This window comes from Oncorhynchus kisutch, linkage group LG20 (assembly GCF_002021735.2).
Source record: "Oncorhynchus kisutch isolate 150728-3 linkage group LG20, Okis_V2, whole genome shotgun sequence".
Lineage (NCBI taxonomy): Eukaryota > Metazoa > Chordata > Actinopteri > Salmoniformes > Salmonidae > Oncorhynchus > Oncorhynchus kisutch.
Window position 1 is genome coordinate 3,080,409 of NC_034193.2, and position 12,596 is coordinate 3,093,004.

The 12,596-nt window shown below is 40.0% G+C and overlaps 1 protein-coding gene across 1 annotated transcript in view; it reads right to left on the bottom strand.

Annotated features, from left to right (window-relative positions):
- Nucleotides 1-8,621: 8,621 nt before the first annotated feature.
- jag1b (jagged canonical Notch ligand 1b) overlaps nt 8,622-12,596 on the bottom strand; it is a gene marked incomplete in the record, with an annotated part of 96,280 nt that continues 92,305 nt past the window's right edge. Inside the window, 1 exon segment of the mRNA XM_031799031.1 lies at nt 8,622-11,497. Within this exon segment, the coding sequence (XP_031654891.1) occupies nt 10,938-11,497 (560 nt within the window).

Consider the following 12,596-nt stretch of genomic DNA (forward strand, 5'->3'; position numbering starts at 1 on the left):
TCCAAATGAGCTTCAATGCCAAACAACTCTCCTTCCGTGGCCTCCAACTGCTCTTAAATACAAGTAAAACTAAATGCATGTTCTTCAACCAATCATTGCCCGCACCTGCCCGCCCATCCGGTTCTGACTTAGAATATGTGTACAACTAAAAATATCTAGGTGTATGGTTGAACTTTCCTTCCAGACTCACATTAAGCATCTCCAATCCAAAATTAAATCTAGAATCGGCTTTCTATTTCATAACAAAGCATCCTTCACTCGTGCTCCAAAACATACTCTCGTAAAACTGACCATCCTACCGATCCATGACTTCGGCAATGTCATCTATAAAATAGCCTCCAACACTCTACTCTGCAAATTGGATGTAGTCTATCACAGTGCCATCCGTTTTGTCACCAAAGCCCCATATACTACCCAACACTGTGACCTGTATGCTCTCGTTGGTTGGCCCTCGCTTCATACTCGTTGCCAAACCCACTGGCTACAGGTTATCTATAAGTCTCTGCTAGGTAAAGCCCCGCCTTATCTCAACTCACTGGTCACCCACCCATAGCACGCGCTCCAGCAGGTATATCTCACTGGTCATCCCCAAAGCCAATTCCTCCTTTGGTCGTCTTTCCTTCCAGTTCTCTGCTGCCAATGACTGGAACGAACTGCAAAAATCTCTGAAGCTGGAGACTCTTACCTACCTCACTAGCTTTAAGAACCAGCTGTCAGAGCAGCTCACAGATCACTGCACCTGTTCATAGCTCATCTGTAAACAGCCCATCTATCTACCTACCTCATCCCCATACTGGTATTTATTTATTTATCTTGCTCCTTTGCACCCCAGTATCTCTACTTGCACATTCGTCTTCTGTACATCTACCATTCCAGTGTTTTAATTGCTATATTGTAATTACTTCGCCACCATGGCCTATTTATTGCCTTACCTCTCTTATCCTACCTCATCTGCACATGTTGTATATGGATTATTCTACTGTATTATTGATTGTATGTTTGTTTACTCCATGTGTAACTCTGTGTTGTTGTATGTGTCAAACTGCTTTGCTTTATCTTGGCCAGGTCTCAGTTGCAAATGAGAACTTGTTCTCAACTGGCCTACCTGGTTAAATAAAGGTGTTCTCAACTAGCCTACCTGGTTAAATAAAGGTGTTCTCAACTAGCCTACCTGGTTAAATAAAGGTGTTCTCAACTAGCCTACCTGGTTAAATAAAGGTGTTCTCAACTAGCCTACCTGGTTAAATAAAGGTGTTCTCAACTAGCCTACCTGGTTAAATAAAGGTGTTCTCAACTAGCCTACCTGGTTAAATAAAGGTGTTCTCAACTAGCCTACCTGGTTAAATACAGGTGTTCTCAACTAGCCAACCTGGTTAAATAAAGGTGAAATAAAATGTTAAAAAATATAAATGTAAAACATGAGAATATTTGTAACTTAATTTCAGAGAGCAGATTTACCCTAACGAAAAATGCCCCTTAGATATTAATTTAGAATCCTCTAATTAGATCTACAGGGACATTATATTGATCTGCAAGTATTTTCATTTAGAATTTAGAATCTTATTGAGTTCCGAGAGCCATGTCATACCAATGTATTATTGGATTATTCACCATGGCAACCACTTGGTAGCATAACATTGAAAATGATGTCCGTTTAAAAAAAAATCAAATTCAATAATAGATTTGGACCACTGTAGATGATGTGTTTTTATTTACAGTAGTGATGGACAGCTGGAGGCATTTTGTAGGCTGTGAATTTTGCAAACAACGTGGGCTATTAGCAGGACAATAGACTCTTCATACCTTTACAAGAGGATAGTCCAATAGAAACATCATGCAACCACAACATGTCATATAAAGCATATACAGTATTTGTTCATCAGCATCTGAATGCTTTTGTTCATAAAATAATGATACAAAATACTCTTTCAAAATGCAGATGTTTATTTCAACTATCAGCAGGACAATAGACTCTTGCCGAGTTTAGAGACTTTAAATTTATTAATGGATGTTTGCAAGACATGTCACTTCTCCCATCTCTTTTGCATAGCCCCACCACATGCACTGTTCTCTAACCTCTGGGTGGATGCATGACGAATTACTATAGGGAATAAGCATCACTGAATGACAGAGCACGGGGACTGGTCTTGATAAATAAACATCACTGAATGACATAGCACGGGGACTGGTCTTGATAAATACTATGAGAATAAGCATCACTGAATGACATAGCACGGGGACTGGTCTTGATAAATAAACATCACTGAATGACATAGCATGGGGACTGGTCTTGATAAATAAACATCACTGAATGACATAGCACGGGGACTGGTCTTGATAAATACTATGAGAATAAGCATCACTGAATGACATAGCACGGGGACTGGTCTTGATAAATACTATGAGAATAAGCATCACTGAATGACATAGCACGGGGACTGGTCTTGATAAATAAGCATCACTGAATGACATAGCACAGGGACTGGTCTTGATAAATAAACATTACTGAATGACATAGCACGGTGACTGGTCTTGATAATTACTATGAGAATAAACATCACTGAATGACATAGCACGGGGACTGGTCTTGATAAATAAGCATCACTGAATGACATAGCACGGGGACTGGTCTTGATAAATAAACATTACTGAATGACATAGCACAGGGACTGGTCTTGATAAATAAGCATCACTGAATGACATAGCACGGGGACTGGTCTTGATAAATAAGCATCACTGAATGACATAGCACGGGGACTGGTCTTGATAAATAAACATTACTGAATGACATAGCACGGGGACTGGTCTTGATAAATAAGCATCACTGAATGACATAGCACGGGGACTGGTCTTGATAAATAAACATTACTGAATGACATAGCACGGGGACTGGTCTTGATAATTACTATGAGAATAAACATCACTGAATGACATAGCACGGGGACTGGTCTTGATAAATAAGCATCACTGAATGACATAGCATGGGGACTGGTCTTGGTAAATAAACATCACTGAATGACATAGCACGGGGACTGGTCTTGATAAATACTATGAGAATAAACATCACTGAATGACATAGCATGGGGACTGGTCTTGATAAATAAACATCACTGAATGACATAGCACGGGGACTGGTCTTGATAATTACTATGAGAATAAACATCACTAAATGACATAGCACGGGGACTGGTCTTGATAAATAAGCATCACTGAATGACATAGCACGGGGACTGGTCTTGATAAATAAGCATCACTGAATGACATAGCACGGGGACTGGTCTTGATAAATAAACATTACTGAATGACATAGCACGGGGACTGGTCTTGATAAATAAGCATCACTGAATGACATAGCACGGGGACTGGTCTTGATAAATAAACATTACTGAATGACATAGCACGGGGACTGGTCTTGATAATTACTATGAGAATAAACATCACTGAATGACATAGCACGGGGACTGGTCTTGATAAATAAGCATCACTGAATGACATAGCATGGGGACTGGTCTTGGTAAATAAACATCACTGAATGACATAGCACGGGGACTGGTCTTGATAAATACTATGAGAATAAACATCACTGAATGACATAGCATGGGGACTGGTCTTGATAAATAAACATCACTGAATGACATAGCACGGGGACTGGTCTTGATAATTACTATGAGAATAAACATCACTAAATGACATAGCACGGGGACTGGTCTTGATAAATAAGCATCACTGAATGACATAGCACGGGGACTGGTCTTGATAAATGAACATCACTGAATGACATAGCACGGGGACTGGTCTTGATAAATAAACATCACTGAATGACATAGCACGGGGACTGGTCTTGATAAATAAACATCACTGAATGGCATAGCATGGGGACTGGTCTTGATAAATACAATGAGAATAAACATCACTGAATGACATAGCATGGGGACTGGTCTTGATAAATAAACATCACTGAATGACATAGCACGGGGACTGGTCTTGATAAATACTATGAGAATAAACATCACTGAATGACATAGCACGGGGACTGGTCTTGATAATTACTATGAGAATAAACATCACTGAATGACATAGCATGGGGACTGGTCTTGATAATTACTATGAGAATAAACATCACTGAATGACATAGCATGGGGACAAGTCTTGATAATTACTATGAGAATAAACATCACTGAATGACATAGCACGGGGACTGGTCTTGATAAATAAGCATCACTGAATGACATAGCACGGGGACTGGTCTTGATAAATGAACATCACTGAATGACATAGCACGGGGACTGGTCTTGATAAATAAACATCACTGAATGACATAGCACGGGGACTGGTCTTGATAAATAAACATCACTGAATGGCATAGCACGGGGACTGGTCTTGATAAATACAATGAGAATAAACATCACTGAATGACATAGCATGGGGACTGGTCTTGATAAATAAACATCACTGAATGACATAGCATGGGGACTGGTCTTGATAATTACTATGAGAATAAACATCACTGAATGACATAGCATGGGGACTGGTCTTGATAATTACTATGAGAATAAACATCACTGAATGACATAGCATGGGGACTGGTCTTGATAATTACTATGAGAATAAACATCACTGAATGACATAGCATGGGGACTGGTCTTGATAATTACTATGAGAATAAACATCACTGAATGACATAGCATGGGGACAAGTCTTGATAAATCCATCAGATTTTCATTTGTTAGGATTGTTTTGTTCTTCACTATCACAATATTAAAAACCTTCAAATGCCTTCATGAATGAAATGGCTTTAGCCGACATGTTGCGGTTCACCTGATGAAGGTGCGGGTCTTCCCGCCTTCATCTCCAGTATCAAGGTGCACATGGGCCTATTTATATAATCAATATGAATTCGGAGGGCAGAAATGATTAAATATGAAAGCATTAGACCATTAGGGCCTCACTAAAGGCTTCAGTCATACAAAAGTTATACTTAAATCTGAACTGGTTATCTAACAAATTAGTAAGAATGTCTCACCCCATGTTCAGGAATGGACTTTTTCCCTTTCAGATTACAACCACACACTTTCGGTTGTTTGAAAACTAAATCACCTCCAAAATATTGTCGTTTTTTTAAACAAGCCATAGAAAGTTGGTTGCAATTTCAGTTTAATCCACCTGAAAAAACAGAACAAATAATACAACAAATATTGTTGTTAAACTAAAATATACTAATTGATTAAAAAATAATTTTTTTAATATATATTTTTTATAATCTTTGTAAATTATATCATAAATAGGACTGGTGGAGTTGTCACACATGCGGCTAACACAAATATATGGAAATGTCTACTCTACCGAAAATTACAACCAACTAATTGAAGCGTTACCTCAAAAATGGAAGAGACAAGTAGAAGGGGAAAAAAGTAAGGAATTTGTCTGTCGGCCCTGCATTAAAGACCAAAATGAGTTAAAGAAAATTATGATAAATAAAAATATATACCAGTTTCATTTAAGGATAAAAAAAATTGACAGCTGTGTCATATAAATTGCAAAATAGTTGGGAAGAGATTTTCGATGTACCAATTCCATGGCACATGGTTTATGAATTGACACTCAAAACGACGCCGGATTCAAAACTCAGAATTTTTCTATTTAAATTATTATACAATATTCTTGCAACCAACAGAATGATATATTTATATACAACCTTCCCAGCTCTGCTTCTTTGAAGCTAGAATCCACCTCTCAATGAGTTCCGAGAGCCAATCTGTTATCCAACTATTATTATTATTAGTAGTAGTGTTTGCGAATAGCACTGTCTGCGACCATAATCCCCAAGTCTAACAGTATTTTACCGTCATGTTTAATTATTCAAGGATCCTTTCTCTTCTCTGTGCAGGAGTTATTTTAAGAATACAAAAGAAGCCATGCACTCTTGATGGGCTATCAGCAGGACAATAGACTCTTACAGAGTTCACCAAATGCTCTGTTTTCTAACCACATCTGGATGGAGCCACAACAAATTAATACAGGAATAAATATCACTGAATGACAGAAATATTGGAATAAAGTAGGCTAATGAGGCAACACATTGTTACTTACAGGAACGCCCAAAGTCATTCAACTGTTAAAATAAGATTTTAAGCACCCGAGTCAACTATTTCAGCACCGTTTTGCTTAGCTCTTTTCATTTTCACTGAATCTCCGTTTGGGTATTGGTTAACATACTTTACAGTTAGGGTGTGGAAAATGTTATTAATCATGTTATTTTTGCACTTCACTCGCAGTCACTTAGTAGCCTACTCCTGACCGGTCACGTTGTACAGCGCCATAACGCGCCTAACGGAAACCCAGAGTGTTTGGTTTTCTGTTTTTATTGGAATAGAAACACCATAATATGAATCAAATTGATTAAGCTACATTTCATCTATCCCATATATTATGTTCTTACAAAAAAAGGCTTTAAATTCTCAGACATTATTCAAAATATTAAAAACAAACCTTCTCAAAGAAGTTGGAAGTCCTCTGGTCATCAAACTAGCACTAACTAGCCTTAATGGCAATAATGGATGATACTTAAATAACGTGCCATAGAATTCTGTCAGCCCGCAAGTTGTGCAGCAGTACGACGCAACTTTTAAGGGAAGATCCACTGTAGCAGATCTACACAATAAATCACAAGTGTTTAATCCTCCTGTTGTGTTCGTTTCATGTTAATTAATTCTGTGTTTCCGGTCCAAAATGTCCGCCCCATTATAGCTGATTATAAATCCATATATTATCACAGAATGTTGTGTTAGATCTTTTTATCAACTTAAGTTCTTGTGAACATTACAAGTTTGAAACGGCTATTTATGGCTTGTAAGGCCTCATTGACCTGAGCTCATACAACTAGTTATTGAGTAAAAAAAGCACGACTATAACAAATACCCAGATGAAACATATTGTGCTATTTATCACAGACTACTTTGTGTCAAAGTTTAACAGGGACTCTCCTTCTCACCAGTGTCATGATCAAAGATATGATCAAGAGCCTCACATACAGTATATCGTTTGGTCATTGTGCTGCCACAGAATGAATTGTGAGCAAGGCCTCAAAAAAGCTTTATATACCAGAGCTGAGAGAGAAGTTCTATATATTATTGAAACAATGTTGCGATTGTTTATGAGAATGCCAACAGGTGTGGTTCCCGTGGGGGAAAGATTCTATTGGGGAACACCACAGGTGTACAAAAGTTAAATAAAACACCCAAAATGTAATGAAAATGATCCAAATGTGTTTTGTGTGTTCAGATGCCCTCTGTGGACAAAGCCACGGAACCTTATGACAATCAGATTTAGTGATGCTCCTATGAAGGTTCTAATGAGGAACTTTGCCTTGAGATGCTTTTGGGAAAACTGGGCGCTGGGCTTTTATTTTGGCTTTAATCCTTACAAATGGCTATCCTAAACCTGATTCAACTGCTGCACTACCATCTAGTAGTCATACAATGATCTGTTTTAGCTCCATGACTCAGTGTGGCAGTTAGGATTTGAAGATGTGTTGATAATCTGGCAAGGCCTTGGTCTAATCCTTTCTGTTAAAGATGTTAGTCTGTCCCCCTCCACAACACACCACTATCTAGTGGGCTTCTGGGCATCTCCGTCTCAGATCCATAGCCCACTGTGTGGTAGAGTGAAGATCAGGTGATGAGGTTTGGAATATATCATCTGGGTCCTAGTTAACTTTTGAAAGAGCAGGAGTACCCCAGGGATCAATGTTGGGACCAATTCCATTCAAATTCACAAAATGTTCAGTTCACTTCCCGAATTGACTAAATTAAATGGAATTCACTCCAGCCCTGTTCAGGATCATTTGGACCTAGGAGGATAATTCTGGAACAATGTCAATCTTCAGGCCTGTTGGTCTGATTGAAAGGAGTTTAGCTCCAGCCTACATTAATCATTAGTCAACTCAGATGCTTACAATGACACCTTGTTGCTCACTATTAAGTTGTTCCCACAGGTAGTCTGTCTAAGAACCTTCCCCAAATTGTCTGGTTATTAGCTAAACATCTTGGGAGTAGAATAAAGACCCATAGGGTGCCTCGGTAATGGCACCCTATTCCCTGTATAGTGCACTACTTAGGGAATAGGGTGCCCATTTTGGACACAGTCATACTCTCTAACTTGTCTGGACCCTCGATGGCTAAAAACCACATTGCAGTATTTACACAGCAGCTATTTTTCCCCATGGTCCAATAAACTGACTGATTTTGGGGTACTGTATAAAACAAGGTAGCCTAGTGGTTAGAGTGTAGGGTTGGCAGGGTAGCCTAGTGGACTTGTAACCGAAAGGTTGCAAGTTCAAATCCCCGAGCTGACAAGGTACAAATCTGTCGTTCTGCCCCTGAACAAGGCAGTTAACCCACTGTTCCTAGGCCGTCATTGAAAATAAGAATTTGTTCTTAACTGACTTGCCTAGTTAAATACAAATACAGTATGAAGTGTGTGTGCAGATGTTATGTGAATACTATGACATTAATCTCTTAAACCTGTTGTTTATGAAGCATGTGACAATACATTTTTTTAAATTGATTATCTAACCTCACGATCAATCCTTTCATTCATTCACATATGACTCAGAACATGACTCCAGAACGGTGACAGTTTTTAATTTCTCTTTTCATAAAAAATATTTAATAAATATTGACTTTCAAAATATTGCCAGAATTGCAACATCAACACATAATACATTCTCATAACACAAGGGTGGAAAAAGGACAGGAAATGAATGTTGCCATGATCTCAGAAAGAGAAAACATGTCCGTCTTTGTAGTTAAAACAGAAACTAAAGAACCTCCGGCAGCACACAACCAAGCAGGGTCAATGCTTCCGGCAGCACACAACCAAGCAGGGTCAATGCTTCCGGCAGCACACAACCAAGCAGGGTCAATGCTTCCGGCAGCACACAACCAAGCAGGGTCAATGCTTCCGGCAGCACACAACCAAGCAGGGTCAATGCTTCCGGCAGCACACAACCAAGCAGGGTCAATGCTTCCGGCAGCACACAACCAAGCAGGGTCAATGCTTCCGGCAGCACACAACCAAGCAGGGTCAATGCTTCCGGCAGCACACAACCAAGCAGGGTCAATGCTTCCGGCAGCACACAACCAAGCAGGGTCAATGCTTGAGCTAAATTGACTAAATATTTGTAAATAACTTACTTGAACATTGTCCAACTGGGTCAACACAAGTATTATCTTTTCTCATTGTCCACTGTTTCTAGATTTATGAAATATCACGTATAATTAATTACAAATAAGTGACATTTTTCCTTCCTAAAAAAATGATTAAGTATGTTAAGCAGCTTTTCCGTGTTTTAATGGTGTGGGCATATAACGGACATAAAATATATTCATGTGAGTCGACCGCAGCCAATAAGGAAACAGGAAGCTTAAAAAAAATAAAAATGTAATGGTCCGTTTGAGGTGTTTGTTCTCTCCCAAATGGCACCCTATTCACTTTATAGTGCACTACTTTTGACCAGGGCCCATAGGGAATAGGGTGCCATGTGGGACAAGATATACTTGACAACATTATCTGGGTGGAAGTTGACAGACCAATCCGGGACTGTTGACCCTCTACCATTCAAGTATGATTGGGTTACATCCCAAATGGCACCCTATTCCCTTTATAGTGCACTACTTTTGACCAGGGCCCATAGGGAATAGGGTGCCATGTGGGACAAGTCCTGGGTCTAGCTATGACTTTATGCGTGATTGGCAGATATACTTATTTTCTGAGTATGTGATTATGAGTGACTTAAAATGCTGCTGAAGGATTTTGTTCAAATAGTAGTCACAAGGAAAATGTCTGCCACTACACTCAATCTCTGAATCGTTTTTACAACCCAAAAGCAACCATTTATTTGTATTTTGTTTTTATTTCTTCTTCCACTCTGCAAAGTCTAAGCAACAATCGACGCTGTAGAATCATAAAACAAAAACAAAAATATTTCAGGCAACAAAAAAAAATAAGATTTTTTTGGGGGCCATTTTGTAAATGAAAAACATGTTCACTATCAAAAAAAGAAACTAAGCTGTCAAAACCTTACATCTAGAGACAGAACATATAAATAAAAAGGAATGATATCTCTTGATTATTATTTAAGTTAATAAATCAAATATACACAATGATTAATAAAAAATAAAAAAAAAGAAATGTACATATCTACACATTCTAAACAGACACAAATTCTTCATATTGCAACTGCTGACATCGACCCCACCCGCCCAAAGAATAAATCATTCTAAAGTTGTATTTATTTTTGGTTTAATTTCATGACATTGCTATGAAACTGAAAAGGCAAACAAAAGTAGTTTATACCTACTAGAGAGAGAGAAATACATTAATGCAATGCGTGTCTTAAATGGCCACCTATTCCCTACATAGTGCACTACTTTAGACCAGGGACCCATAGGGCTCTGCTCAAAAGTAGTGTGTTATATAGGGAATAGGTGTCGTGTGGAAATGTGAAAACACAACACCCTCTTAACCTGCCAACCAAAGCAACCTGCTCTGCCAGTGTAGCCAGCTAGCATTAAATTATCAGGAGCAACGTCTAAAACAGCAACCTACTCCCTACAACGTACACTTGGCCCATAGGGCTCTGGTCAAAAGCAGTGCACTAAATAGAGAACAGGGTACCACATCTGACGTACCATTCATTATATCCAAAACAAACCAACCTTGTAGTCACAGAATAATGACGTAACAGTTTAGGAACTACAAAACTACAAATCCCAGAACACCCCCTGGTCCTCTTCAGCATGATCAAAGGGTTTGGTTGCACGGCAACACTGTCCACAGAACGTGTCAGAAGGACCACGTTGCCGGGATGACCATAAAGTCCAGGAAGGGGAATTCTTTACACAGCGTTTATTTCCTGCCTCCAATGTCACTTCCTGCTATACGATGTAGTCCATCCTGTTGATGCTGTGTGCCGTCTCCAGGGCTCTGTTGTCCTGTTTATTAGTCCAGTGTTTGGAGCTGGGCTGCACCGGGGTCCTGCCGTCCCCTTCGTTGGCCCCGTTGGCCCCCAGGCCTCCATTGAGGCCCCAGTCTTCCCGCTCCACCAGTGTGTAGGCGGGTTGTTTGGCTGGAACCGTAAAGCGTCCTTTATTCCCCATATGTCTCTCTTTATCGTTGTCCTCCTCCCCCTCCGGGGGGTGGTGTGTCCGTACCTTGGCGATGATCGAGTTCTTATCCTCGTAGTCCTTGATGGCCACCGATGTTGTAAGATGGCCGCCGCCTCCGGCGTGTTTCTCGTTGATCGGGTTCTTGATCTGGTTGAGCTGCTCACGCACATTGTTGGTTGTGTTGTCGTCGGTTGCCGCGGACGACAAGGCTCCGTTGCCATGGTGACCGCCATGTTTCCGACGGCGACGCACGCAGTAGAGGAAGACCGAGACCAACGCCAGGATCCAGAGGAGAATGAAGACAGAGGACAGCAAGGGTACTAGGTAGTCTGGATAGGAGAGAAAAAGGAATTCATCAACCATTTCATTGAAATTCATGTCATGTAACTTGAGGTCCTTCAAGTGTTAAACGTCAACATAAAGACTGTTTCTAAAGGTCATGAACGTCAACATAAAGACTGTCTCCTCCTTCTAAAGGTTATGAACGTCAACATAAAGACTGTTTCTAAAGGTTATAAATGTCAACATAAAGACTGTTTCCTCCTAAAGACTGTTTCCTCCTTCTAAAGGTTATAAACGTCAACATAAAGACTGTCTCCTCCTACTAAAGGTTATAAATGTCAACATAAAGACTGTTTCTAAAGGTTATAAACGTCAACATAAAGACTGTTTCCTCCTAAAGACTGTTTCCTCCTACTAAAGGTTATAGGGGTCAACATGAAGACTGTTTCTAAAGGTTATAAACGTCAACATAAAGACTGTTTCTTCCTTCTAAAGGTTATAAACGTCAACATAAAGACTGTTTCTTCCTTCTAAAGGTTATAAACGTCAACATAAAGACTGTTTCCTCCTACTAAAGGTCTCGCTCTCCCTCACTCCATCTCATCTCTCTCTCTCTGTGTGTGTGTGTGTGTGTGTGTGTGTGTGTGTGTGTGTGTGTGTGTGTGTGTGTGTGTGTGTGTGTGTGTGTGTGTGTGTGTGTGTGTCTGTGTGTGTCTGTGTGTGTCTGTGTGTGTCTGTGTGTGTCTGTGTGTGTCTGTGTGTGTGGTAGAGGTAGTGTGTGTTTCTCAGTGGCAGCTGTCAGTGGAGGTTTTGTCGCAAAACTAAGACCGTCGCCGAAACAAAGACTGTTCTGCCGAGTTACTCAAGGAAGGACAGAGGAGGGCTTCAGATCACTCTCTCCCTTGAGTATCTTACCTGGTTATTTACACATTCTCATATTGCCCTTTTGAAGCTTTGCCAACTGTGTGTGTGTTTTCTATACCTGTTCGCACCTGTCCATGTAGGCTCCCTACAGACGCTCCCCTTGGCTGCAACCTTTCTAATGTAGTGTACCCTGCGAGCACAACCCATGTGGCATTATGGGTCTCTGGCAGTGTTTGGAACTCCTGATCTGCAGTCAAGAACGCCGAGTTCATCTCAGCCTAA